Source organism: Danio rerio, chromosome 25, assembly GCF_052040795.2.
Source record: "Danio rerio strain M-AB ecotype USA chromosome 25, GRCz13ab, whole genome shotgun sequence".
In the NCBI taxonomy this organism is placed as follows: Eukaryota; Metazoa; Chordata; class Actinopteri; order Cypriniformes; family Danionidae; genus Danio; species Danio rerio.
Genome location: NC_141045.1, coordinates 7365001 through 7392993, shown reverse-complemented (window position 1 = coordinate 7392993; position 27993 = coordinate 7365001). Strand labels below are relative to the sequence as shown.

At 35.2% G+C, this 27993-nt stretch overlaps 1 protein-coding gene and 1 long non-coding RNA gene across 10 annotated transcripts in view; one reads left to right on the top strand and one right to left on the bottom strand.

Moving 5' to 3' along the window:
• Nucleotides 1-20811, top strand: part of sin3aa (SIN3 transcription regulator family member Aa) — a 37703-nt gene extending 16892 nt beyond the window's left edge. For 8 of the 9 annotated variants that reach the window (XM_087310891.1, XM_087310896.1, XM_087310893.1 and 5 more), the window contains 14 exon segments: nucleotides 1127-1282; nucleotides 2815-2904; nucleotides 2988-3106; nucleotides 4612-4822; nucleotides 5992-6108; nucleotides 6202-6440; nucleotides 7269-7452; nucleotides 10337-10922; nucleotides 12988-13157; nucleotides 13235-13408; nucleotides 13486-13578; nucleotides 16145-16239; nucleotides 16333-16528; nucleotides 19375-20811. In XM_087310891.1, coding sequence (XP_087167017.1) covers nucleotides 1127-1282; nucleotides 2815-2904; nucleotides 2988-3106; nucleotides 4612-4822; nucleotides 5992-6108; nucleotides 6202-6440; nucleotides 7269-7452; nucleotides 10337-10922; nucleotides 12988-13157; nucleotides 13235-13408; nucleotides 13486-13578; nucleotides 16145-16239; nucleotides 16333-16528; nucleotides 19375-19605 — 2661 coding nt within the window. In that variant the 3' untranslated portion in view covers nucleotides 19606-20811. 9 annotated transcript variants of the gene reach the window in all.
• Nucleotides 19-27481, bottom strand: LOC147837652 (uncharacterized). Its single transcript, XR_015526149.1, has 2 exons — nucleotides 27242-27481; nucleotides 19-1603 (listed from the first exon to the last, which is right to left on the bottom strand). It is a non-coding gene; the product is annotated as an uncharacterized LOC147837652 (long non-coding RNA).
• Between the last annotated feature and the right edge of the window lie 512 nt (nucleotides 27482-27993).

The window sequence follows — 27993 nt, the reverse complement described above, 5'->3', positions numbered from 1 at the left end:
TTTTTTGTAATTGTAATCGAAATGTTATTGACTTTATTGCTGTCAATATTGATGAAAATATTAGTTTACACTGAAAAGATGTTCTTTTAGGAATTTATGAAAAGTCTAGAGGCAAAAAGACCCATGCATTGTTTAGCAATTTCTTTATTTTAATATCCAAATTTCATATTCATAAATGTACATTTTCAAGTTCGAATTGCACAAGCCTGTATATCATTTAATGTATTCCTGTGATATTGTTCATATCTTTCCCTAGCCTTTGAAATTTTCTTTGCATTTGCTGTACTTGTATTGCGCTTCTTGACGTTACTCAATTGAAAAATAAATTTAAAAAGGCATAAACATAGACACCCATATTTATTTTTAGTTATCCATAAATGCATTGTATTTATTATTTTTATTATTATTATTATTATTATTGTTGTTGTTGTTGTTGTTTTTATTTTGTACATTTTATAAACAATTCAGACAGTAAATGAGGATAAACCTTTCAGAGAAATACTTTGGTTTTGAGTTGCAGCATGTTAAAATATTTTAAATCATCAAATAAAATTGTTTAAAAATAAAATAAAACAAAAATTCTAATTAAATTCTGTAAAATACGTCCGATGAAAATCTGAAATGTTTCCTTAGCCGCTAACAGGGATATTGTGTTGTACTTTATTTTAGAAATGCTTCTAGTTTATCCGCTTGTTAAGTGTGACGCCACGCGAAGCGGCTTCCAGGTCCAAGCGCTCTATTCAACTGTATGGGGAGACTCATGAAATGGTAACAATAAACGTTAGCAAAGCGATTTAATACGATCACGATCGCAATATATATGTCTATGCCTAAAATCTGATGGGCAGAAAGTGATTCATTTATTTATAAATTGTTAAAATTTTGTTGTTTGTTATGCAGCAAGCCCAGAGATTGTTGTGTACACTATGATTTTATATAAAATTACTTTAATGTGTGATAGGAATAAAAAGTGATCATAAACAAATAATTCCTCAACTCAAATGAGCTGCGGCTTGGACCCGGAAACAGCATTACATAAGTCACCAGCACGTCACCACTTAACAAGCGGATATCAATAATAATTGCATTTCTTTCTGTAATAACCCATCTCTTGAATTGTCTTTAGCTGCTGGGCAAGACGACAGCGGAGAAAGCCGAATCTGTGCGTAATGATCATGGAGGAACGGTAAAGAAACCGCAGCTCAATAACAAACAGAGGCCCAATCAGAATGGCTGTCAGATACGCAAGCACTCGACTACAGCCATCACACCACCTGTCAAGGTAGCACTAAAATATTAACTGCAAAATATCAATACAATTCAATATGTTTTACTGATTTCATAGGATCTCTTAACCCTTGTTTAGTTTTTAAATTGACTACCCTTTCGTTATGTTTGTGGCAGTTTTTGCCCCATTGACTTCCATTATAATGAAGCTTTTGTATGGAGTTTTATGGAGTAAATCTGCTGATTACAGTGTGTGTGCATAAACATACTAGTGCAAGGATTTTCAAAGTAGTAGTCAAACAGACACGGCTGCTCCTGCCAAGTTTACACTAGTTTTTCCTCCATTTCTTGAGTCCAGATAGACTAAAAAGAAGAACTGGGCATTACTGTTTACTGTGTTCTGAGAGCTGAGCTGCTTATATTGATTTACTTGGAAGTTTCAAGATAAGTAGGCAAAGATATCTCTCTCACACACTAAAACTTAAGCTTTTTTTGCACTACAACTGATGATCAGTAAAATATACAAATTGTACCTCTTAATAACAGGTAAAACTAGCAACAATCAATGCATGGTTATATGGTGTCATGGCTTAGCAATCAAAAAATGTGATTATAATGGAAGTCAATGGGGCAAAAACAGCCACCATCAAAATTAAAGTGGAGTAAATTTCAGTGTATTGTTGAGGTTATTACATTTTTCAAAGCATTTTCCCAAAATATGTGTCAAAATAAGATTCATCACTAAAATCATCCCTTTTTCTGAAACACAGAGAGAGTTGTGGCCAAATCAATACTTTAAATCACAAGGCAGGGCTCAACAATAAGGACTGCCGGAGAGCCCGGGGGCAGCGTGAGAGATGTTCAGGACAGTAGAGAGAATCGTTACTGGCCCGATCAGGCCAGTGCTGCCTTGTCATAAAATCGCTTGCCTGCGACTATTTGTCAATTGAGTGCAAATACAGTCTTAGAATCAAAAAACGATTTGTGCTTTTAAGTCTTTGAATGCTACCTTTTTTGTGAAGTCGTAAACACATTATTGCTTTTTGGTTCCTTTTATCTGATTGGTTGCTGTGAGCGCGTTATTTTTTTTTAAAGAGACAGCAACATCAAATTATGAGGCTAAAAGAAAACATCTGTTTCTAACGTTGTGGAAAAAGATTTTTACATGGGTACAACACAGCAAAAAAAATGAAGTGATGTTTTGCATAGTTTTCCGTCACTTTTAAGTCAGCCACATTTTGTTTTGCAATAAAATACCTGCACATTTTCCATACTGCTGTATTTTACTGGTAAATATTTAAATAGTTTTTAAATATTTAAATTTTACATTCACAGACGTTATTTTTGACACATTTAAAATATGTGGCTAAGAAATTTCTATTATTTATTTATTTATTTATTTTGGTGGGGCCAGTGAAAATTTTGGCAGGGCCAGTAAAAATCTGAACCGCTGGTCCAGTCGGGCCAGTAGAAAATGTTTTACTTACTGATAAAAACCTTTTAATAATATTTGGGGGGTATTGTTATTTTTAAAAATAACATTTTCTTTTTTTTATTGTGTGATACTCAAATAGTTTCTTTTTACAGAAAAAGCTCAAGTTAATGAACATAAAAGATTCATCCGGAGCAGAGGCTGGAAAACACAGCGGAGGAACCGAGTCTCTTTTCTTTGAAAAAGTGAGTTGCTTTGGTTCGCTTGTGGGGGGTTTTGTTTAAAAAGTTTATATGTGCATTTTTAATTGTTATTGTTGTGCTTGTAGGTGCGGAAGGTTTTACGCAGCGCTGAGGCCTATGACAACTTCCTTCGGTGCCTGGTCATCTTTAACGAGGAGATCATTTCCCGTGCTGAGCTGGTGCAACTTGTGGTTCCTTTCCTTGGGTAAGGCTAGTCTAAAGTTTGTTTGTTCATTTAACTTATTTATAGTTTGAAAAAATAAGTTTGTCTTGCTGTAATGTTTGTTTTTTATTTGTAATTAAATAATACATGTATTTATTAAAAACTGGCACAAATTGTAATATTTACATTTGTTATTAAATTATTATTATTTACATTTATTTATATTCAATTATTTATTTATTTGATCTGGGATTTATTTACTTAACACGGGCACATTGGATATTATTATTTTTTTTATTATTATTTACATTTAATTAACATTAATTTATTTGTTTGTGATTTTACTTTATTTTTTATTTCGAATTTTAAGCATTTTTTTTAATAATACTCCAGAAAAAAACAAAACTGTTAAATAGTATATTTATTTGTTAAAAAATTGGCACAAATTGTTATATTAACATTTTGATATTAAATTATTATTATTTACATTTATTTATATTTAATTTTTTTTATTATTTGATCTGTGATTTATTTACTCAAAACAGGCACAAATTTGTATGTTTACATTCGATATTATTATTAATATTAATATTATTATGTACATTTAATTAAAATTGTTATTTATTTTGTCTGTGATTTTATTTTTTATTTTATTTCGATTTAAAAAATATATATATATATATTTGATAATACTACACATAACACAGAACTGTTAAATACATTTATTTATTCAAAATTGGCACAAATTTGTATGTTTACATTTGATGTTATTATTATTATTATCATTATTTACATTTATTTGTATTTAAATAAAAATATTTATTTTATCTGTGCTTTTTATTGACTCTTTTTACTTTTGTTTTTATTTGATAATAAATAATACTCTGCACAACACAAAACTGTTAAATAATGCAATTATTTATTAAAAGCTGCCACAAAGTTGTATATTTACATTTTATATTATTATTTACATTTATATATATATATATTCAAAATTGACATAAATTTGAATATTTACATTTGATAAATTATTATTATTATTATTTACATTTATCTATATCAAATTTAATTTTCTATTTATTTTAGCTGTGATTTTTGTTCTTGTTTTGCACATATGGTGATGATAATGGATTTTTATTTATATAATTTTTTTTCTATTATTTAACTGTGATTTTAATTAACTATTTATTGAGGATAAATAATACACTACATTATACATAAACTGCTATATAAATATTAAATTAGCAGTTGTATATATATATTTATATATGCAGATATATATATAAAGCTCGTGTAGTTTAATTTAATTGATTTAAATTGAATAAAATCAATAGAATATAATACCCGTTTTTCAATAGTGAGATTTTGACTTAATAATAAAAATGACTTGATTAAGTTTTTTTTTTTTTTTTTTGGCATATAGTTTATTTATTTATTTTCTGTATTTATTTATTTTATTGATTGATTGATTGATTGATGTCAAGAGCTGCTCTTATATCTTTATTTGCAGTAGTGTGTTTATGTTCTTCCTATTAATGTCTCCCCAGCAAATTTCCTGAGCTGTTCACTTGGTTTAAGAACTTCCTTGGATATAAGGAGATGTCACACCTGGAGACGTACCCGAAGGAAAGAGCCACTGAAGGAATTGCCATGGAAATCGACTATGCTTCCTGCAAGCGTCTGGGCTCCAGTTACCGAGCGTTACCCAAGAGCTACCAGCTGCCCAAGTGCACAGGCAGAACAGCGCTCTGTAAAGAAGTATGAGAAGATTTAACATTCACTGCTTTACACTCAACCATCAAACTTGCATTAAATATATTTATTTATTAGAGATCAACCGGCCAGAAATCAGAGCAGTTGAGTTGTAGTTTTGTATTGTGTTTTGCATTTATTTTTTCAGTTGTTTAGCTTTTTGTGTTTGTTTGTTTTATTTTTAGTTTTGTTGTGTTTTTCTTTGTTTTTTGTTTTGTTTTTTATTTTGTCCTGTTTTGTGTGTTTGTTTTTTATTTATTTTTGTTTTGTGTGTTTGTTCTATTTTGTTTTGCTCTGTTTTTTGTTTTGTTGTGTTATTTTTTATTTTAATTTTGTTTACTTTTTTGTTTAGGGTTTTACTTTGTGGGGCTTTTTTTGTTCTTTGTTTTGTGTTGTGTTGTTTTTTCAGTTTTGTTTATTTTAGTTTTTTTTTTTTTGCTTTGCTTTGTGTTTTTTTTTATTGTTTTGCATCCATTTAATTTCTCAGTTTTGTTTTTCCAGTTTTGTTCACTTTTTTGTTTTATTGTTTTTTCATTGCTTAGTTTTTTGTTTAGGTTTTGTTTTATTGTTTTGTTGTTTTTGTTTTGTTTTTTATTGTTTTGTTTGTGTGTTCTTTCTGTTGCTGTGTTGTTTAATTTTGGTTTAGTTTACTTTTCCTCTTGTTTTTTTGTTTTGTTGTTTTTTTGTGTATTTGTTTTGCGTTGCGTTTTACATGTGTTTGCATGTGCATTCATTGTTGTTTGTTTAATTTAGTCTTGGGTTTTTTTTTCAGTTTTGTTTTGTGTGTTTGTTTTTTTATTATTTAGTTTAGTTTTTTGTTTTGCCGTTTTGTGTTTTTTTTGTGTGTTGTGTTTTGCATTAATTTCATTTAGTTGTTTTTCACCACTTTTGTTTAGTTTTTTGTTGTTTTTTATTGTTTAGTTGTGTTTTGTTTAGTTTTTTGTTATGTTTTTTTGTTGTGTGTGTGTTTGTTGTTTTTTGCATTGTTTTGCATTTATTTATTTTTGTTTGTTTTTTTGTTTAGTTTAGTTTTTTTTTAGTTTGTTTGTTTTCTTTTGTGTTATTTTGCTTTTAATTTTCAATTATATTATTAATTTGTTTTGTGTTTATTAAGAAAAAAAAAATAATAATACAATTTCAAGCCATAATTTTAAGACTTATTTTCTTATTTTTAGGTGCTGAATGATACCTGGGTTTCGTTTCCCTCCTGGTCTGAGGACTCCACCTTTGTGAGCTCCAAGAAGACTCAGTATGAAGAGCACATGTACAGATGTGAGGACGAGCGCTTCGAGGTCAGTCTCCACACTCTTGCACTGTTTACGCTCTTCACCTGCTGCTGTTATGATTTTGCTTTTGTGATGAATGTCTTGCTAATGCTCTTCTAGCTGGATGTGGTGCTGGAAACCAACCTGGCCACAATTCGCGTGCTGGAGACCACGCAAAAGAAGCTTTCTCGAATGTCAGCCGAGGAACAGGCTAAATTCAGACTGGACAACACTCTGGGCGGCTTCTCTGAGATCATTCATAGAAAAGCCATACAGAGGATATACGGAGACAAAGCTCCAGACATCATAGACGGACTGAAGAAGAATCCGGCGGCTTCTGTTCCCATCGTTCTTAAGAGGTTAGAGAGGACAAATATACCCTTGTTATTTTTTTGAATAAATTATGAAAGATTCTCATTTCTTGATTTATTAGTATTTTTTTTTCGTTTTTTAAAATGATTGTTTAAATAAATTAAAAGTTTTTGTTTGTTAGTTTATAATTTTACTTATAATTTAGTTTAATAATAATAAAATATATATTATAACCCGTCCTTTGCTGATCAGTGTGTATTTGCAGTGTTGTTTTTGTGTACTTTGGTTATTTTATTTTTTAATTGAGTTTTATTTTTAATTTTTAAAATTATTTTAGCCATTTTTTTTACAAATATATAACAAACCACTAAATATAATATTATATTAAAACTACATATGATACTGAAACAAACTATATTCTGTATTCCATTTTACAAATAAATACTCCTTAATTTATTATTTAAAAAAATTATAAATCAAATTAAATAATAAATAAAATAGGCCCAGTTTTTCTTTTTTTAAGTTCATTAAAAAAAAAAAAAAAAAAAAAATATATATATATATATATATGTATGTATATATATATATATATATATGTGTATATATATATATATATATATATATATATATATATGTATATATATATATATATATATATATATATATATATATATATATATATATATATATATATATATATATGTATATATATACTTTTTTTTTTTATATTTATTGTTTCCATTTTATAGATAACTTATTTTAAATTATATATGTCTTGAACACAAAAAACTATTATTAGTATTATTATTAGTAGTAGTAGTATAACTTCAGCAATAACAATTTTAACATTATGTGTCCGTCATCTCACTATTCAGGCTAAAGCTGAAGGAAGAAGAGTGGCGTGAAGCTCAGAGGGGCTTTAACAAGATCTGGAGGGAGCAGAACGAGAAGTACTATCTGAAATCTCTGGACCATCAAGGCATTAACTTCAAACAGAACGACACTAAAGTGCTGCGCTCCAAAACACTCCTCAATGAGATCGAGAGCATCTTTGATGAGGTGAGACGCTCTCTATTATCTAAAGCAAGTTGAGAAGCTTTGTGTTCCCACAGAAGCTATGTGATATAGTGATTCCATCAGATTTTTTATGGACCATTCAGATTGCAGATCATCCTTAGTTGCAGATTTTCCAATTTTGATATTGATTGTGTTTCGCTTTCTTATTTTTATAAACATTTTATTTATACATTTTCTGAATAAATAAATTATAAAAACCTTATGGTTTAACTTTACCTATATGAAATTATGCTATGTAAAAACATGGGTGTAAAAATAAGAACAATAGACAAGTCTGTAGACGATGCTTGTATAACAGCAGAAATAGCAGCCTGTTTTTTAGTGCGCTATAATTTTATATGCATCATACAGAGAAAATGTCATCTGACATCTGAAAACTGTGGGTTCTTCTTATGTATGCTTTAATGAAGTATTTCGGTATTTCTTTCAATATTTCTAGCCAAAAAAATAATAATTAAATACAACATTGATGCATGTATACTATAAACTAAATATATAGCCAAATATTGTTTTGTTAACTTTTGTTAATGACAAATGTATTTTTTAATAACATAGTAATATTAATAATAATACAAATAACTTTTCCTGATAACTAATACTAATATCAATAGTATTAAACCAAATGCATCTATGCAAATTTTTAACAACACCACAAGAACAACATAAACTAATAAATAAATGCAAATGCAAAACTTAAATAAAAAATGGATTAAAGCAAGCAATGTTGTGATGAAAAAATGAATAAGAAGCATAATTTTCACAAAGATATAAAAGAAGACGACACGTTAAAACTAAATTCTATGAATTAAATAGATGCTCAATTATTTAATTAAAATATATTTGTATGGAGATTGTCCGAGATTAAATTAACATATCGTGCTTATTTGTTTTTCTTAATTTGTTTTGAAGCATGTAAAACCTCAGGTGATCCACAAACACAAGAAATATCCCTATAATGTTTTTAATTGATGCTGAAGACATCACGAATGTTAATACAATGCAGAATTGCGTCTTTCTGTGGGTGTTTAGCTATTTTTCTATATATATATATATATATATATATATATATATATATAAATTTTTTTTTTTCCCAGTGATGGGTTGTGGCTGGAAGGGCATTCGCTGCGTAAAAAAACATGCTGGATAAGTTGGCGGTTCATTCCGGTGTGGCGACCCCAGATAAATAGATGGACTAAGCCGACAAGAAAATGACTGAATGAATGAATATATATATATATATATATATATATATATATATATATATATATATATATATATATATATATATATATATATATATATATATATATATATATATTTATTGTAATGTAGTTTGAATAATGCACTTTCATATAGCCCATGCTTTTGTCTAAAAAAAAAACTAGCATTTTGTATTATTTTTATAATTGAGTCCTTTCAGAGTGTTTGTATGTGAATGTGTCTGGTGCGTTTGAAGAAGAGAGTGATTTCTACAGGTAGAGTTGCACAATTAATCGAAAAAAGATCGCGTGACCTGTTACCATAGAGAGGGCGGTCGCGTGCATGTGAATGAAGTCTACTTTAGTTAACAACCTGCATATGCTGTGAATAACAGGTAATAAAGTTAAAGTAAATAGCATTCAGTTTGTTGAAGGGAGTAATCATTTGGAAGCCATACGGTACGTATGAACCGCACTTGGAAGTGAAAATAAAACCGAAAGCGTGCACATCATTTAAATAATCATATCGCATTTTAGAGTAAGGATTGCGACAAGCGTTTAATGTTTTTCTTTCATAGCAAACACAGTGTTGTGCATGAGAATAAATGTTTAACAGTGTCAGAATAACTACTGTAGCCTATGTAATATTGAATACAATGCAAGAGGGAATCTGATAATGACAAATGTCAGATTTTACCAGTATAAACAATGGTCTTATAATGTTGTCAATGACAGATGTCAATGGCATATGTCTTAAACATAATACAACGTCAGAATTATGATTAGTTGTGTCTTGATGTCATCACTTTACGGTGCATTAATGACCAGGACCAATTTAATGTCTGTTCAAGTCCACCGTTCCAGGTCTATACAAAATTCAGCATTTTAACAGTAGAGCTACACATAATATTATTACTGTTGTTTTAACATATGTTTGAGAAATAACAATAATAATCGCCTGCTTATATTAACCTTTATTTAACTTTATTTTAAATTGCGATTCTCAATTTAGCCAGAATCGTGCAGCCCTACCTATAGGTGGTTTGTCAACTCCACTCACCAACATGAAACACACTCAGAATCGTGCAGTGTTTTTCCAGCAATTTTGAGTGTTTTAAACTTAAAAAACAATCACTGATTGTGCAATTTGTGCAAAAATGATCAGATTCAGATTTCTGCTCAGTCAAATGTTGCATCCTTAAAATATTCAATTGTTTGTGTGTTTGTTTAGCGGCAAGAACAGGCTTCAGAAGACGAGCAACACAACTGCTAGCAGCCCTCTAATATGAATAATTAAACTTAAATACAATAGCTGACTGCACGATTGGTACAAAAAAACGGTCTAATTCGGACTTATTTCAATTCGAGCATGGCATCGGTAATGTTTAATCGTTGGTGTGTTTGTTTACTGGTGAGAACAGGCTTCAGAGGACAACAGCTGCTAGCGCCTCTCCAAGGACACACTCAGAAACTTTTTTTTTTAGCAATGTGGAGAGATTTAAACCCCAAAAATTATCGCTTATTGTACATTTGGTGTGCTTTTTTTCCAGTCAAACGTTGCATCGCTATTATGTTAAATTTTTTGTGTAACACAATTGCTGACTGCACGGTTGGTGCAACAATGGTCTGTAAAATAGTCTAATGTGTTTAATTGTTTGTTTGTTTAGCGGCAAGAGCAGGTTTCGGAGGACAACAGCAGCACAACGGCTAGCAGCCCTCACCTGACGCTAACCTACGAAGACCATCAGATTTTAGAAGATGCGGCGGCGCTAATAATTCACCACGTGAAACGCCAAAGCAGCATCAACAAAGAGGACAAATACAAAATCAAGCAGATCGTCTACCACTTCATCCCCGACATGCTGTTCGCCCAGAGAGGAGTTTTGTCAGACGTGGAGGAAGAGGACGAAGAGGAAGACATGGAGCTCGATGAAGGGGCATCCAAAAAGCACAACGGGCTCGCTGGAGGAGCTAGCGCAAGCCCCACAAAGTCCAAACTGCTGTTTAGCGCATCCACGGCTCAGCGGCTTCGCTCTTGTGAGGACGCGTATAATCTGTTTTACGTCAATAACAACTGGTACATCTTTCTTCGGCTGCATCAGATCTTGTGTTCGCGGTTGCTGAGACTTTACGCGCAGGCCGAGCGGCAGATCGAAGAGGACATGAGGGAGCGCGAGTGGGAGCGGGAGGTGCTTGGACTCAAACGAGACAAAAATGAAAACACCGCCGTTCAGCTGCGTCTGAAGGAGCCCAGTGAGTAGCGAAAATATATAACGGGACATTTTTGACCAATCAGAGAACAATAGAGTGTTTGACAGGGCGGGGTTTAGATGGGTTGTATTCTTAAAAAATTAAGTGTAATTTGATATTAAACTTCATGTGCCTTTTATTAAATTAATTAAATATTAAATATAAATTAAATTACATATAAATATTACATTTAAAAATAATAATAATATTTTAATTTGATTAAATTGATTGTGCCATTTATTAAATTAATTAAATATTAAATATGTATTTAATTTAATTAAACAAATTAAAAATAAAGAAAAGTAAAAAAAAGTTACATTTCGTGTTAGAAGTAGAATTAATTAAATATTAATTTTAATGAATGAATTAATTATACGTATTAAATTTATTTAGAAGTCAAAATTAGTGTAATTTCATGTGCCTTATTAAAATATTTAAATATTAAATATGAATTTACTTAAATATTAAATTAATTTTTTAAAAAGTTTAATTTCATGTTAAATTTGATGTGCCTTTTTATTAAATTAACTAAATATTAAATACAAATTTAATTTTAAAATATTCAATTAGTTTTAAAAAGTAAAAATTGTGTAGTTTAATTGTTCCTCGTTGAATTAATTTAATGGGAATTTAATTAAATATAAATATTACATTTATAATGTAAATGCAGGCGACGCAGTGGCGCATTAGGTAGTGCTGTCGCCTTACAGCAAGAACGTCGCTGATTCGAGCCTCGGCAGGGTTAGTTGGCGTTTCTGTGTGGAGTCTGCATGTTCTCCCTGCGTTCGCGTGGGTTTCCTCCACAGTCCAAAGACATGCAGTACAGGTCAATTGAGTTGGCTAAATTGTCCTTAGTGAATGAATGAATGAGTGTGTGTGTGTGTGTGTGTGTGTGGATGTTTCCCAGAAATGGGTTGCAGCTGTGTTGGTAAGGTTGACGGTTCATTCCGCTTTGGTGACCCCGGATTAATAAAGGGACTAAGCCAAAAAGAAAATGAATGAATAAAAAAGTAAATACAAATGTTTTCATGTGCCTTTATTAAATTATTTAAATATTAAAAATAAATTCATTTCAATTAAATACAAATATAAATCAAGTTTTTTTTAAGGGTTAATTAATTTTAAAAAATTATTTTAAAAATTAAATAAGAGAAATTAATTTAATTAAATATAAAAAAAATTAAAAAGAAAAAAAATGTAAGTTTTTGTTAAATTTAATGTGCCTTTTATTAAATTAATTAAATATTAAATATGAACTCAAAAATAAATATTACATTTTTTAAAAGCAAGTTTAAAAACAGATTTATTAAAAAGTAAAAAAAAAGGCTAATTTCATGTTCCTTTTTATTAAATTAATTAAATCAGCCTCCTTAGCAAAGTTCCTGAAAGCAAGCAAGGTCAAGGTGCTCCAGGATTGGCCAGCCCAATCACCATATATAAACATTGTTGAACGTGTCAGGGGTAAGATGGCATTGAAGATAAATTCAAAGAATCTTGATGAACTCTGGGAGTCCTGCAAGAACGCTTTCTTTGCCATTCCAGATGACTTTATTAATGAGTGATTTGAGTCATTGCAGAGATGTATGGATGCAGTCCTTTAAGCTCATGGGAGTCATACACAATATTCATTCTTGACTTTATTCTATGCTGGACAGTATTACTGTTAAGGGACTTTTGTCTATGCAAAGTCAGACCTTATTGTCCTAATTAAATCATTAAAAATCAAAGCATAATCATATATTATTTTGGTAAAATAAGTATAATCTAGTGGCTTTTACTTTTATATAAGCCACTTCTGATACCAAATAATCAACTAGAATGGATGGCCGACAAGACTTATGTCAGGTAGTGTATTGTGCAGCCCTAAAGTGCAGGATTATTACTCTGCATTTCTAAAACTATACATTTAATACATATCAAATAATACTAATACTTACAGCATATAAAAAATGCTGTACATATAGAACATTTTTACTCCAGCTCTTCAATAATAGATACAAAGTGTCCCCTTGTTTTTCTTCTATAGCCGTTTGTGATTTTTAGCTCATACTTTCACGTTCTGTTTCAGTGGATGTGGAAGTGGAGGATTATTACTCTGCGTTTCTGGAGATGGTGCGAAACCTGCTGGATGGGAATATGGAGGCATCTCAATATGAGGATTCTCTGAGAGAGATGTTCACCATTCACGCTTACATCGCCTTCACCATGGACAAACTCATCCAGAATATAGCTAGACAGGTCTGTCTGCACTGATCCAGACATTAATGTGCTTGCTTCATTGTTTCTTTTATAACTTTCTATCTGTCTACCTTTAGCTCCAGCACATTGTGAGCGAGGAGATCTGCGTTCAGGTGACAGAGCTGTACCTGGTTGAAAGTGGTCACTCGTCCACCGGAGGGTCTTTGCTCACTCAGAGCAGCAGAGCTCAGGCTGAAGCCTCATATCAGCGCAAAGCAGAGCAGCTCATGTCTGATGAAAACTGCTTTAAGGTCAGAGTCTGCACATGAGCGGAGATGAAGCTGCTGTCTGTTTTTACAGTCTCTAATCTGTCTTTCTGGCCCTCCAGCTGATGTTCCTGAAGAGCAGAGGAAACGTTCAGCTCACGGTGGAGCTGCTGGACACAGAGGAAGAAAACTCAGATGGGCCGATGGAGATCGAGGTGAGCGAATAGTTACTTAAAGGGGACCTATGGTGAAAAATCTACTTTTAAGTTCTACTTTTAAATCTAAGCTGTTTGGAAAGACATGTGTGTAAGTATAGTGCATAGACCTTCATATTGGGGTGATATAAACACACACAGTCCTTTTTTTCCAATTTAACAACATAAAAACAGTGGAATAATTGGAGCGGTTTTTAGATCGAAGTGCGGTTTTTACTTAGAAGTGCGGTCCCCCCACCCACCAATATTGATTGACAGGCGCATCACCATATCCTCAGTTTGTCGTTTCACGTCTGCCATTTTCAGCGTGTGAGTCAAAGCAAGATCACTAAAGGAACACCCTTGCTCTATTTTCAAATGTAAGGCTCATTGGGCTCAACACAAGATCAATATTCTCCACATTATCGCTTTAATCTGAATTATTGTTTGTACCTTTTGGTAGGTTTGCAAACATATGTACTTTTCATATGTGTTTTTACACCTCTACTTTGGAAAAAGTCAGAAAAGTGGGCGTGTCCAGCTCTGTTTAGGGGGGAGTGTCGGAGGAACTAAAGTGGGATGGTGTGGGAGTGTCTATTTGGGCACGCGCGAGTTTCAGAGTCAAAACACACACACGGGAGAAAGTGATGGTGTTTAACCTACATGGGCATCTGTAGTCGAATTAGTTGCCAAATTATTAAATGGTGGACTTTAACTGCAGTTTGGCTCTTTCATACAGGCAATTCATTCATGCCCCTCGCGACAAACGAGATATTTAATTCGAGGAACTGCTCTAAGTGTGTATTTTTCATGCAATGTTTGATACCGCACGGCGAATGAGAAAAAAAACCTCTGCATTTCCCGGAAACTTAGATGCACACGGCAGGTAGCATCAGAAAGCCGCGTGTTTTATTCCGGTCACTAAATGCGGTGAAAATCCTACACGAGGTTAAAGTTTGGTTGTGGTGCTAACATGTTTACACGGTGCAATAGTTAACTTAGTTCGATACGAACAAACTGAATAAACAAAGAGCAGTGGTCGCTCACTTACCAAATCTGTAGAGACAGGACAATCACCAGCAACTAGAGCCGCGTCTTTATTAAGAGAAGACTACAAGCGAATCCAGATCTCAGCGTTTGCAGATGAGAACAGCTCTCAGGTCAACAATGTTCCTCCTTAGACACGTAAGTTATTGTTGTCGAGCGTCGCGTACACTGTTAATCCACACGTGACTCTAGCTGCGCTCTCACAGAGAAAAAATGAAAGCAAAACTTCACTGCAGCAAACTATAAAAGCAACACTTCACGCTTGTTTCGCCAACACAACGTGGCGTCTCTGTTGTCTAAACACTGTAACAGCAATGAATATTAATGAAGTTGCACAATAAAGCGCGCTGATTGGTTTGAACCAAGCTTTACTCATGCATTAATGCATCACACTGTAAGACGTAATAAGACACACTCTGGCACAGACGTCCAGTCTGCTCGCTGGAATACACGCTATTATGTCATGTCGTGACGCAGCTTCAAAAATTGGTTTCAAACCGGAAGTACGGATTTGCATGAAATAACGCAAAAACAACCAATTTACACTTTTTAGTGAAATATAGGTGTCCTAATAGTGTCTTTAGCAGTGTGGGACACATATACGACTGTCAACAGCTCAAAAAATGTGTTTTGGTGTTTCGTGACCCTTTAAACTTCAGCCAGTCACATCACAGAAGCTCCCTGTGATCTTAACTAGGTGCAGCTGGAAAAGTACAAGCGCGTTGCCTCGTGTGCGCGTCTCTCCATTGGAAATAAAATAACAAAGTTGCCTGCAGGTCGCACACCAGAAGTGCCTCTTTGCGTGGCGCTGTGCATTTCGGAGTTCTGTCGGGGTTTCTGTCAGGGTGGGCGCCGCGGGCGGCCGCTGACTTGGGACGCTGTTGTGTTTGCCCTGGTGGAGGCCTGTGTATGGAGTTCTGGAATGCGTAGCGAGACTATTCGGGACACTTCATGTCACTGAGAGTGTCTGGTGTGCCGTGTCGCGGCTTTGAGCGGCGCATCCGATGCCTCAGTCAAAAGTGAATTCAGTGTGGGTGGTTATTAGTCTCGGTGTACAAGCTCGGCACTTGAAACTAGCACACAGTTGGCTGTAAAAATATACAAAGACAAATGATTTTGTACTCTCTGCTTGGTCTGTGTCCGAGTCATACATGTATGGCTCCTCTCATGTAGCTTAGCTTCTCTCTGTCTGCCTGTCTGCAAACACAGAGCGTGGGAGCTCTTGGCTCCGCCCCCTTGTAACGTTGGGCGGGAAGCCGAAACTAATTTTCATGTAAAGCAACACGCCTCTAAAATAGCGAGCGGTGTACACGCCCTCAACATGACACTTTTTAACATTATAATAAAAGCGTCTGAACTGTGTTGAACTGAACCTAAACTAGCACACTCAAGAACCTTAATATTAAATCATAAAAATGGGGTAAACTATGTGCCCTTTAATGATACTTAACACCGAAAAACACTGTCGTTATATGAAAGCAAATGTTTCCATAAACCACCATGAAAATCAACCCTCCTGTTCTCTCTTGATCCTGTCTAGCGCTGGTCCGATTATGTCATGCGATATCTGTCGGCTGATTTCACGTCTCCAGACCTGAAGGATCATCTCTCCCAGAAGCCTGTGTTTCTGCCCAGGTGAGTCCAGCCAGGCGAGTCTCGCCGTTTCTACGTGCAACACACACTTTGAGTTCGTGAAAGTCATGTGTTGGTTGGTGTTCATATGTGCAGAAACCTGCGACGCATCCGCAAGTGTCAGCGAGGCTGCGAGGCTCAGGAGAAGGAGCTGAAGGACGGAGAGAGAAAGGAGAACGCAGACAGCATGAAGATGGAGTGCATGTTCAAACTCAACTCCTACAAGATGGTGTACGTCTTCAAATCCGAGGATTACATGTACAGACGCACTGCGCTGCTCAGAGCCCATCAGGTAAACACAGACACACTGAGAACTATGACATAACAGTAGTTATGCAGTCACTACTTATGAAATCAACCTGCACGCTAGGGAAGCAACACTTTTTATTTATTTTTATTTTTTATTTCATTAGAATATGCAAAAAGGTACATACATTGGGATCATACAAATACAAAGAAACGTCAACAAAAACAACAAAAAACAAAACAAAAACAATATAGTCACGTACTGATAGGTAGGTGTGTGTGTGCGCGTCATACCCCTTGGCTGTTTCTCAATATGCGTTCTTCAGCGGTCTTGCGTCCTCATGTTCTCGTGCAACGTCATTATCAGCTGCCTAAGTTCAGTTCCAATACTCAAGACCACTAGTACAGAGGACGCGTGAAACTTCCTGGATGTGTTCTTGATATCGAGGACGCACCGATGCAGACTTGAGCACCGAACTCGCTCTGGAAGTCCCAGAAGTCATTGCGACTGGAGGTGGGAAGAGCTGCATTTTATTTAGATTTATTATTAAAGTTTAGATATGACTTATTTACATCAGGAGTTTTCCTAAATGAAACGGTGAAAGTAAACATTACCATGGACATCTTAATAAAGGAATAAACACATTAAGGGTGTTTGTTTGCTGAAATTCGTATTAAAATCTGTTTTATTCATATTGTGCAACATATATTTATAATGTTTTTATGCAAACTATATATTTTGAAAAGGGGAAAAACAATAAATCGTTGTATGAATGCTGTAATGTTTAAATAATTTACTATTTAAAAGACGTGAAGGTCACGTGACCATCAGGAAGAACGCAGCATCTCATTTCTCAAAGGACGCGTTCTCTGCCCTCGCGGTCTCCTGAGTTCGTTCTTCCGAGGACACCTGGCAAGACCGCTCTCCACAAGTCCGTTCTCTGCGTTCTTGGAATTGAGAAACAGCCCTTGTGAGACCATATGCTGGTACGGTTGACCTTGGGTTCCTCCAAATGCAAGACACTGCTAGACCTTATGTGACTAGAGTGTGTCAGCAGTTCCTGCAAGACGAAGACATTGATGCTATGGACTGACCCGCCCATTCTCTAAATCTAATTGAGCACGTCTGGGACATCGTGTCTCGCCCCATCCACCAATGCCACGTTGCACCACAGTCCAGTAGCCGGCAGATGCTTTAGTCTAGGTCTGGCATGAGATTTCTCAGGAGACCATCCGTCAAGATCATGCCCAGGCATTGTAGGGAGGTCAACGTGAAGGCCACACACACTACAGAGCCTCATTTTGACTTGTTTTGCATCAAAGTTGGATCAGCCTTTAGTGTGTTTTTCCACTTCAATTTTGAGTGTGACTCCAAATCCAGACCTTCAGGGGTTAATAAATTAGATTTTTGTTGATCATTTTGGCGTGATTTTGTTGCTAGCGCATTCAGCTATGTAAAGATTAAAGCAGTGTTTCTTAATTGATGGGAACATTTTCAGTGGGTCGCGGAGTGTGTGATCAAAAAAACAACAAAAGTTTCATTTTTAAATGCGCGTGCGACAACCGTACCGTTTGACATGTGAAATTTCAGTGCAAGTATGACCCCGAATATGTTAAGTGTGGATTTACATATGTTGACGACCAAAAAGGCTTAATAGCTCAGTGTGCAGTGAGGTGCTCTTACAAGAAAGCATAAAACCTTGTAAATTAAAACGACATTTAGAAAACCAAACATCCCAGTTGCAAGGACAAACCTGTGGACAATTTTCAAAGACGACTCCAATAGCTGAGGGCATCACAAAAGTGCCGAACATCTTCATGTTCAAAACAAGTACAGGCACTCCGCTCATCTCAATGTGCTCACCGTGTAGCCAAGGCCAAGAAAGCCCACACAAAAGCAGAAGAGCAAATAACTGGTGATTATTATATAAATGGTTATGATTATTTTAATAATTTTACTTTAATTTGCTGGTTTGTTCTGTTCAACTGCGTCAGCGTTAACGTTTAATTAACAGTTCAGTTTAGTTCATGGTAACTTAACTTTTCCTTACCCTAACCACTGTTTACAGTATTTGACGTTTTCACTGTGTAATATTTCTATAATTTGATACATTTTGTTAAATGACAGCTGTAAAATATTGTTTATTTTTTAAGTCTTGGTGATTTTCTTATGATTTATCTGTCACTACTTGTTCATGTTAACAAATAAACACAAATAAAATATAATTCTTAGACTCGTATTATAGTTCCTAAAAATTTGGGTCACGGCTTGATGACCATGTAAAAATGTGGGTCCCATGGCCAAACCAGTTGAGAACCCCTGGAATAAAGTATTTAACAAGAATATTTAATTAATTCAGATCTAAGATGTGTTATTTTAGTGTTCCCTTTATTTTTTAAACGGTATATATATTATATAAATGCATTCTATAAATCACTTTTTCCTTTGATTAATGCCTGTATGCCTAGGAACATTTATTTTAGTAGCATTATTCAATTCAATTCAATTCAATTAATTAATTGAATTGCAAGAATTAATTAATTAATGCAATACTAATAGTGTTTAATATTTAAATGTAATACCTTTATATATTACTTTTTAAATGGTATAATAAAATATGTTCTCAGTTTGCAATTGTGCAATATTGTTTTTAACATTTATTATGTGAATTCATTAATAAAATGTGAATTATTAAAAATATGGTTTAATATTGATAATAAAACCATTAGAAAATGTTACAAATTTTAATATGATTTAAAAACTTACCTTTAGTCTTTTTCTATCTGCATCCCAGTATTAAGAGAACACGCATATTTACAAATAAATACATTTTGCAACAGCAAACGTGAGTAGCTCTTATCTCTCTCTGTTTCTGTCTGTCTGTCTGTCAGTCTCATGAACGAGTGAGCACCCGTCTGCACCAGCGCTTTCACGCCTGGAGTCAGCGCTGGGCCAAGGAGCACGTGACCCGGGACATGGCTGCCGAAACCAGCCGCTGGCTCATGGGAGAGGGTCGAGAGGGACTGCTGCCCTGCTCCACCAGCTGTGACCCCGAAATCCTTCACTTCCAGCGCATCAACAAATACAGAGTCAAATACGGCCCCACCAACAAGCCCCAGTGACATCAGTGGATAAGGCGGAGCTCGGCTGATGAGGGCGGAGCTCAGCGGTGAGATTTCATGTGACCCACGTTGAGGTTTTTAACAGTGTTTCTTTTTTTCCTCTTTTTTTTTTTATAAGCTCCTGCATACAGCGCAGATCACCCAGTGCCAAAAAAACACAGGGGTGAAGACCTGTCAGTCAAACCCAGCCGGACCAATCAGCACAGCTCTCACAGTTTAGACCAGCCCACAAATCTAATACATTGGATTCTTCTTACTAATATTATTTTGAGCTTCACAGGCAGAACATGTGTATGAAAATAAAGCAAAAATGTTTCGGGGGATAAGTGCACTTAACTGTAACGTGAACTAAAATCTGAGGTGCGAATTCAGCATTAGAATTAACCGGATTTCACTTTTAGAAATGAAACAAGTCTCAAAAAATATATAGAGATTTAAATGGACAGCAATAAAAGATAGAAGACATGTTATGAATCAGAAAAACACTTATTTCTGCACCAGCTTTCAGCGAATATGACCTGTGAACCACACACACACACACACACTTTCAATAGTTTGTAAATACAGTGTAAATATCGCCAGACCTTTTTTATGCCAGATGTGTGTTGTGTTTAGTGTGTTAGTGTGGCGTTTAGGGAGAAAGGAAAGAAAAAGAAGCGAGAACCACATGTGAAAAGGATGGTTTATTACAGTTTTTACCAAAGGGAGTCGGTTACTATTGTTATTCTAAACGTTGGGGTTTGTTTTGTTTCTCTATTTGTGCGTTTCTTTTTTTCCTTATCTGTCTCTTTCTTTCTTTTTTTTTTCTTAGTAAAAATGTTAATTTTGCAAAGTAGAAATGTATCCAGGTTCTTGTTTTTGGAAATGGAAGTTTTTATAAGAAAAAAAGAAATGGAAAAAAGCAATTTTAATTTTCGAGGTTTGAATATGGATCTGGTTTCCGTACACTTTTATCACCGAGCGTTTTTCGGATAAACCTTCAAAGCTGTGTCCTCTGGCAGACGCTCCTGAATGTAAAGGTCTTCTCTTTCTCGTCGTCAGAGGCTTCGGTCTTCACTCTGGATAGATTTCTGCTGGACAAATCTAAATATAAATATATATACACATTTTAAAAATGAGTCACAAAGCATGTCTTTTCTGTGGATCATTATAGACCCTTTATTTGCATATTATTTAAATTAATAAAAATTACATTTGTAGCATAAACTTCTGGCTGTTTCTTTGACTGTGGATGAAGTGTTGTCTGTAGTTTTCCTCTGTGGCCGTCAGGGGGCGATGCGTTTCCTATATTTGATGCTTTTTCACTGCCTAGATCCTGTACACTCGCCGGCCACTTTATTAGGTACACCTGTCCAGCTGCTTGTTAACGTTAATTTCTAACCAGCCAATCACATGGTAGAAGACATGGTCAAGACGATCTGCTGCAGTTCAAACCGAGCATCAGAATGGGGAAGAAAGATGATTTAAGCGACTTTGAACATGGCATGAGCTGATAGAAAGGCAACAGTAACTCAAATGACCACTTGTTACAACCAAGTCTCGATTTCTGCTGCGAAACTTGGATGGTAGGGACAGTATTTGGCATCAATAACATGAAAGCATGGATCCATCATGCCTTGTATCAACAGTTCAGGCTGTGGTGGTGGTGTAATGGTGTGGGGGAAATTTTCATGTCACACTATGGGCCTATTAGTACCAATTGAGCATCGTGTAATGCCACATCCTACCCGAGTATTGTTGCTGACCATGTCCATCTCTTTATGACCACAGTGTACCCATTTTCTGATGGCTACTTCCAGCAGGATAATGCACCATGTCATAAAGTCTAAATCGTCTCAGACCGGTTTCTTGAACATGACAATGAGTTCACTGTACTCAAATGGCCATCGCAGTCCCCATATTTCAATTCAATAGAGCTACTTTGGGGTGTGGTGGAATGGGAGATTCGCATCATGGATGTGCAGCCAACAAATCTACAGCAAATGCGTGATGCTATCATGTCAATATGGACCAAAGTCTCTGAGGAATATTTCCAGTACCTTGTTGAATCTATGCCATAAAGGATTAAGGCAGTTCTGAAGGCAAAACGGGGTCCTTTCTGGTACTAGTAAGATGTACCTAATAAAGTGGCCGGTGAGTGTATATCATTACGCAGTAATTTTTAAGATTTTGAAGTTTATTGGATAATTTAAGCTTTATATGAGTATATTTTAATCATATTTTGGTGACAAATATATACCCAGAAATTAGCTAAATATGACAAAACAGCCTTTTATAATAATGTGTGCATGTAATGGAAATACATGTTATATTCATTCATTTTCCTTTGGCTTAGTCCACAGGTGTCAAACTCAGTTGCAAAAGGGCCGCAGCTCTGCACAGTTTAGTTCCAACCCTAATTAAACACACCTAATCAAACTAATTGAGTTCTTCAGGCTTGTTTGAAACCTACAGGTAAGTGTGTTGGAGCAGGGTTGGAACTAAACTGTGCAGGGCTTCGGCCCTTCAGGAATTGAGTTTGACACCCCTGGCTTTTAGTCCCTTTATTAATCTGGGGTGGCCACAGCGGATTGAACCCCCAACTCATCCAGCATATGTTTTACACAGCGAATGCCAGCTGCAACCCGGTACTGGGAAACACCCAAACACTCTCACATTCACACACGTACACTACGGACTATTTTAGTTTAGCCAATTCACCTATAGCACATGTCTTTGGACTTGTGGGGGAAACCAAAGCACCTGGAGGAAACCCACACCAACACGGGGAGAACATGCAAACTCCACACAGAAATGGCAACTGCCCGGAGCTCAGAGCAGCAACCTTCTTGCTGTGAGGCGACAGTGCTAACCACTGAGCTATTGTAAATATTTATAAATGTATAATATGTAGAATTGTATGTTAATAATGCTACTCACGAATATTTAATATATTATTTAGTATTCTGTACTTCTATTCTTTGTTAAAACAATCCAGTGTATATTATATCATTTAAATGTTTTTATTTTATTTATTTTTTTAATATTGGCTTGTGTTTGCAGAATGCACACGATATAAATCCTGAAGACAAATATCTTTTTAGTATACATATATATACATATACATATACATATACATATATATATATATACATATACATATACATATATATATATATATATATATATATACATATATATATATATACATATACATATATATATATATATATATATATATACATATATATATATATATATATATATATATATATATATACATATACATACATATATATATATATATATATATATATATATATATATACATATACATACATATATATATATATATACATATATATATACATATACATACATATATATATATATACATATATATATATATATACATATACATACATATATATATATATATACATATATATATATATACATATACATACATATATATATATATATATACATATATATATACACATATATATATATATACATACATATATATATATATATATATATATATATATATATATATATATATATATATATATGTGTGTGTATTAAAAGGAATTTATAGTCTATTTTGAGCCTTAACTCTTGAAATGCAGGCATGTATGTATATAGAGCTTTACTTTTTCTATATACAGGGTTGGACACTTTACAAATCCTGTTTGTGTTCCCATCCCTTTTTATGATTTTTATATAAGCGGCCTATCAATTAATGTAGCTGATCTGGAGTTAATATTATAAAATAGTCATTTAGCACACAAAGTTCATAACTATTATTATTTTTTTTATTATTATTATATTTTTTTGTTAAATTTTACATTTAGGTTTGAAATTGATTAATCAGCCTAATTTTCCCCGGATTTGTATCATCGTAGTCCCTAAATACACTCAAAGTACGTATTTAAAATAAGTTGAAACACACAATTCTTGAGTTTTTTTATTTTATTATTATTATTTTTTGAAGCACAACATGGTTCGATCCACTTAAATTTGTAAACGATCGAGTTAACTGATTTGTGTTGGGACATAAAGGAATAGTGTCGAACCCAGCACTTTTTAGGGTTAGTCTCCCTCCAACCATCCTCACCACATTCTGCATTGAGAGCATGCGGACGAGCAGCATCATACTGCGCAAGACCCTCCAGCACACCGTGAACACAGCTGAAAAGAACTATCCCTCCATTCAGGACATTTTCCCCTCACGGTGCTCCAGCAAAGCTAGCAGTATTGTGAAAGACTTGACACATCCCTTCCACGGTTTCTTCCAGCTGCTGCCATCAGGAAGAAGGTTTCGGAGTATTAAGAGCCTGCTCGGCTAGACTACTCAACAGCTTCATCCCACTGGCTGTTGGAGCCCTCAGTCAATTCACCCCCTCTGAAATCTCACTACATTAATAAACATGTTTTTTAGCATTGCAACTGGAATATTTGTGAAGTAAATATTACTTTAAGGCTGCATTAATACTTGTATCTAAACCTTTTCTAGATTTTGAAGCGAAAGGAGGCGTATAGTACAGTCTGATTCAGTCTTGACAAAATCAGTACTCTGTATTTGTGTGTGAGTGACTGGACAGAATAGTTTTGGACAGGTGAAGGATGGCTTTTTTTTTCTCGGCCCAGTCGGAGTGACCCAGATTTATTTGTGTGTGTGCGCGCGTGTGACGGGCGCGCGGACTGACAGGTGCGCGCGTGTCCTGCAGAGAGTTAACGAGAGACCGAGAGACAGACAGCCGGAGACTGAGGAAACCTTCATTAGTTTGATCTGGCGACTCTGTGAGCTGATAAAACTGTCAAAATAATCGGAATCATGCAGAGACCAAACGATTTTTTGGTCTCAAACTCTGTTTGCTTCGCTGATTATTTTGGCGGGAAAGGATTCAGGAAGTCGCTGTGTGACTGACGTGTAAAGGTATAGTTCTGTCCAACATGAACATTCTGTCATCATTTGCTCACCTTCCTGTTGTTCCAAACCTGTATGACATAATTATTCTTCATAAAAACATCAATTGTTGGATGTGTTTGTCTCTAAAATTACCGTCCGTGGAGACCAAAACAAAACTGAACTTGACCTTCATTGTAAGAAGAAATATCGTGTTGCTGCATGTCGCACTTATTCATATATAGTTTTCGCCTGTACACAACAAGTGTTATTGTTAAAAGTTAATTCAAGTAAAATAAAAAAGAAATATTAACTGAAATTAAAAGCTGACTTGGTAATTTTGAGCGTAAACCCTTACAACAATTTATCACAGGTAAATATCCTTCATGAAATGGCATGTTAAAATAAACACAGAAATGTCTTCATAATACATAGTGACAATTTATAATGATTGTTTTAGTTTACAGGTATACAATTTTAACAATAGTTGAAATGAAGACTGAAAACTGGACTTTAAAAAGGCTCATTTAAATTGATCATTTTCATCATGGATGTCCCACCTGTTGTGGCGACCAGAGAAGTACATTTAGGCTGCGTCTGAAATCGTCTGCTACTCGATTATGTACTAAATTTGAATTAGTACATGACTGTTAGAAAAGTACGTTCTATATACTATGAACGTAATTTGGACGAACTACATCCGCCATTTGTCATCATCACGTGACATCCATTTATGAATTCTCTTTCGTGGCATCCTGGGATAGCATAGCATTCAGACTCGCACTTCAGAAATCTCGCTGGAAGTAGTAGGTCATGCGGGTACTTTTCGGAACTCGCATACTGTTTTTCGAATTATATGATTTCCAGCATACTACTCGGCTCGCATACTGTTTTTAGTAACTAAATAGTATGGTAGTATCATCAGACTTGCACTTTAGAATTCTCGCTGGAAGTTGTAGGTCATCCGGGTACTTCTCGCAACTCACATACTGTTTTTCGAATACTATAAATTCGGACATACTACTTTACTCGCATACAATTTTGACTTTACTATATAGTATGAAGGTATGCAATTTCGGTCGTAGCCTACAAATTCAGACAAACTTCTCGACTCGCATACTATTTTTAACGTACTATGAAGTAGGAAAGTATGTGACTGGACCACTCCAAACTCATTCGTCATCTTGGGACGACCAACTTGTCGCAGTACAAGTCAATTTTCAAAGTCGCCAAAACATTGTGCAACCTAAAAAGTTGTATGAACAGTTACTAATTTGGGATCTATGCTAATATCTATTGTCATGACCATATATTCCAGGAAGGCCGTGGCAAACTCGAACCCCAATGCACTAATCCTAATCTTGCATGCTATTTAGAAAGGAAACTATGCAAATTTCGATGCATGAAAAAAAAATCCGTTCTGCATAGCTGGAGCATCAAACTCTGAATGAATGCGTAAAATCTTCTCATTAACTGCCTTTGATTCATTTCAAACAACAGCTGAGCTCTAATTGTTTCAGTTCACAGCGGCGCTGGCCTCATTTTGGCCCTGGCGGGCCCCTCAGCAGATCTGGAGAGCTGCAGGGAACCCCTATCCGAACTTATAGAGCGTTCAGTGTTTCTCAAAGTTTTCCCAACAATGAGCTCTTTCAGCACGCAGAGAAGCATCGGAACCAAACCCCTCTTCAAATTAACATAACGCCGCGCACTTTTCATTGTGGGCCGATTGCATTTTTCAGCAGTTTAGCAGGTCAGAAATCAGGGTGATGTGGGGAGGACCTGGCAACCGGCGGTTTGGTTGGTTCTGTGAAAAGAGACGCTTTTTGCTCCTGGCAGCCCGGTGGCAGGAAGACTAATCGCTGCAGGCCGTTTGATGTTTTGTTGGTGGTGTCTCGGGGTTTGTTTGTTGGTGACAGTGATTCAGGATGTCAGGCTGAGCCAAAGCAGAGCAAAAGACGCGCAGATTGGCTGCAACAATGGAGGCACGACTTCCTGAGACGTTTATATTAAAAGCGGGAACTGAGCCGAATGCTGGGGGGTTTTGTTTTACTCACTGAGCAGGTGTGTCGTCAGAATAAAAGTTTCACGAAAGAAGTTATGTAGGTTTTAACAGATTGAAGTCTGAAGGGGAATTGAAATACAATTGAAGTACAATAAAAAATTATATTTGTTTGAATTTGTTTTACTATATGCAGGTTTGTCAGAATAAAAGTCTAACAAAACGTGTTTTGTAACTGTTACTCACTACAGATAAAAACAAAAATTTAATTAATAAGTGACATCTGTCTGGATTTTTTTGTCAGAGCAGGTGTGTTGTCAAAATAAAAGTCTCACTAATGCCGAGTTCAGACTGCATGATTTTCACAGTAGTCGTGTCACGGATGTTTTCACACTGCATGACTATCTGGGCTAGCGTTTTGTCGCTGCTTTGTTTACACTGCAAGATAGATCGGCGACAGGGGCATTCACATTGCATGACTTTACAATAGGAAAAATCGCTGACAACTTCGTCCAAACTACGTCTCACCATCAAAAACACGTCGTATATCTTCTGGTATTAACTACATAATGAGAAAGAAGCCTTTAATGGGGTAGAAGATGTACATATTTGCTCACCTGGGTTTGAAGGGAATTAGCAATTTCACCACAACTTTCTTTTTTGTGTCGGTTGTGATATTGCAAACAGACAAATTTACACTAGTTTTTCCTCCATTTCTTGGGTCCAAATAAACTGAAAAGGAGCACTTTTAACTTCTCCTCCAGTCTCCCGCTGGCCTGCAGGTACACACACACACACACACTAGTATAGTAAATGCCGCTCTCTCATTGGCTGTAGGCGATCGCTGATGTTATTTTCATTCAAAACTCAATTCACACGGCTTGATTTGAATCGCCGACAGCTCCAGATATTTAGCACGCTAAATATCTCACAGGCATCGGCGACTCATCTGCGATTCTCTCAGATCACGTCTTTGATAGTTCACATTGTGTCACTCACATGCATGAGCACCAATTTGCCTGTGATTTCAGGCGTTTGTCTGTGATTTCCCAAAACCTGTCGGCGAGTCAAAATCGGGGCTAAAATCGTGCAATCTGAACTCGGCATCAGGGCGTTTCGTAAATCTTTAATAAATTTTTTTTTATTTTTTAAATTATTTCATTTTCTGTTCGGCTCAGTCCCTTTATTAATCTGGGGTCGCCACAGCGAAATGAACCGCCAACTTATCCAGCATATGTTTTACACAGTGGATGCCCTTACAGCTCTGGGAAAAAACCCATACACTCTCATTCACACTCATACACTACAGACAATTTAGCTTAGCCAATTCACCTATAGATCATGTCTTTGGACTGTGGGGGAAACCGGAGTACAAGGGGAGAACAAGCAAACTGACCCAGCCGAGGCTCGAACTAGCGACATTTTTGCTGAGACGATCGTGCGACCCACTGCGCCACTGTGACGCCCCAGATTTCTTTAGTAAAAATGAAAGTAAAAG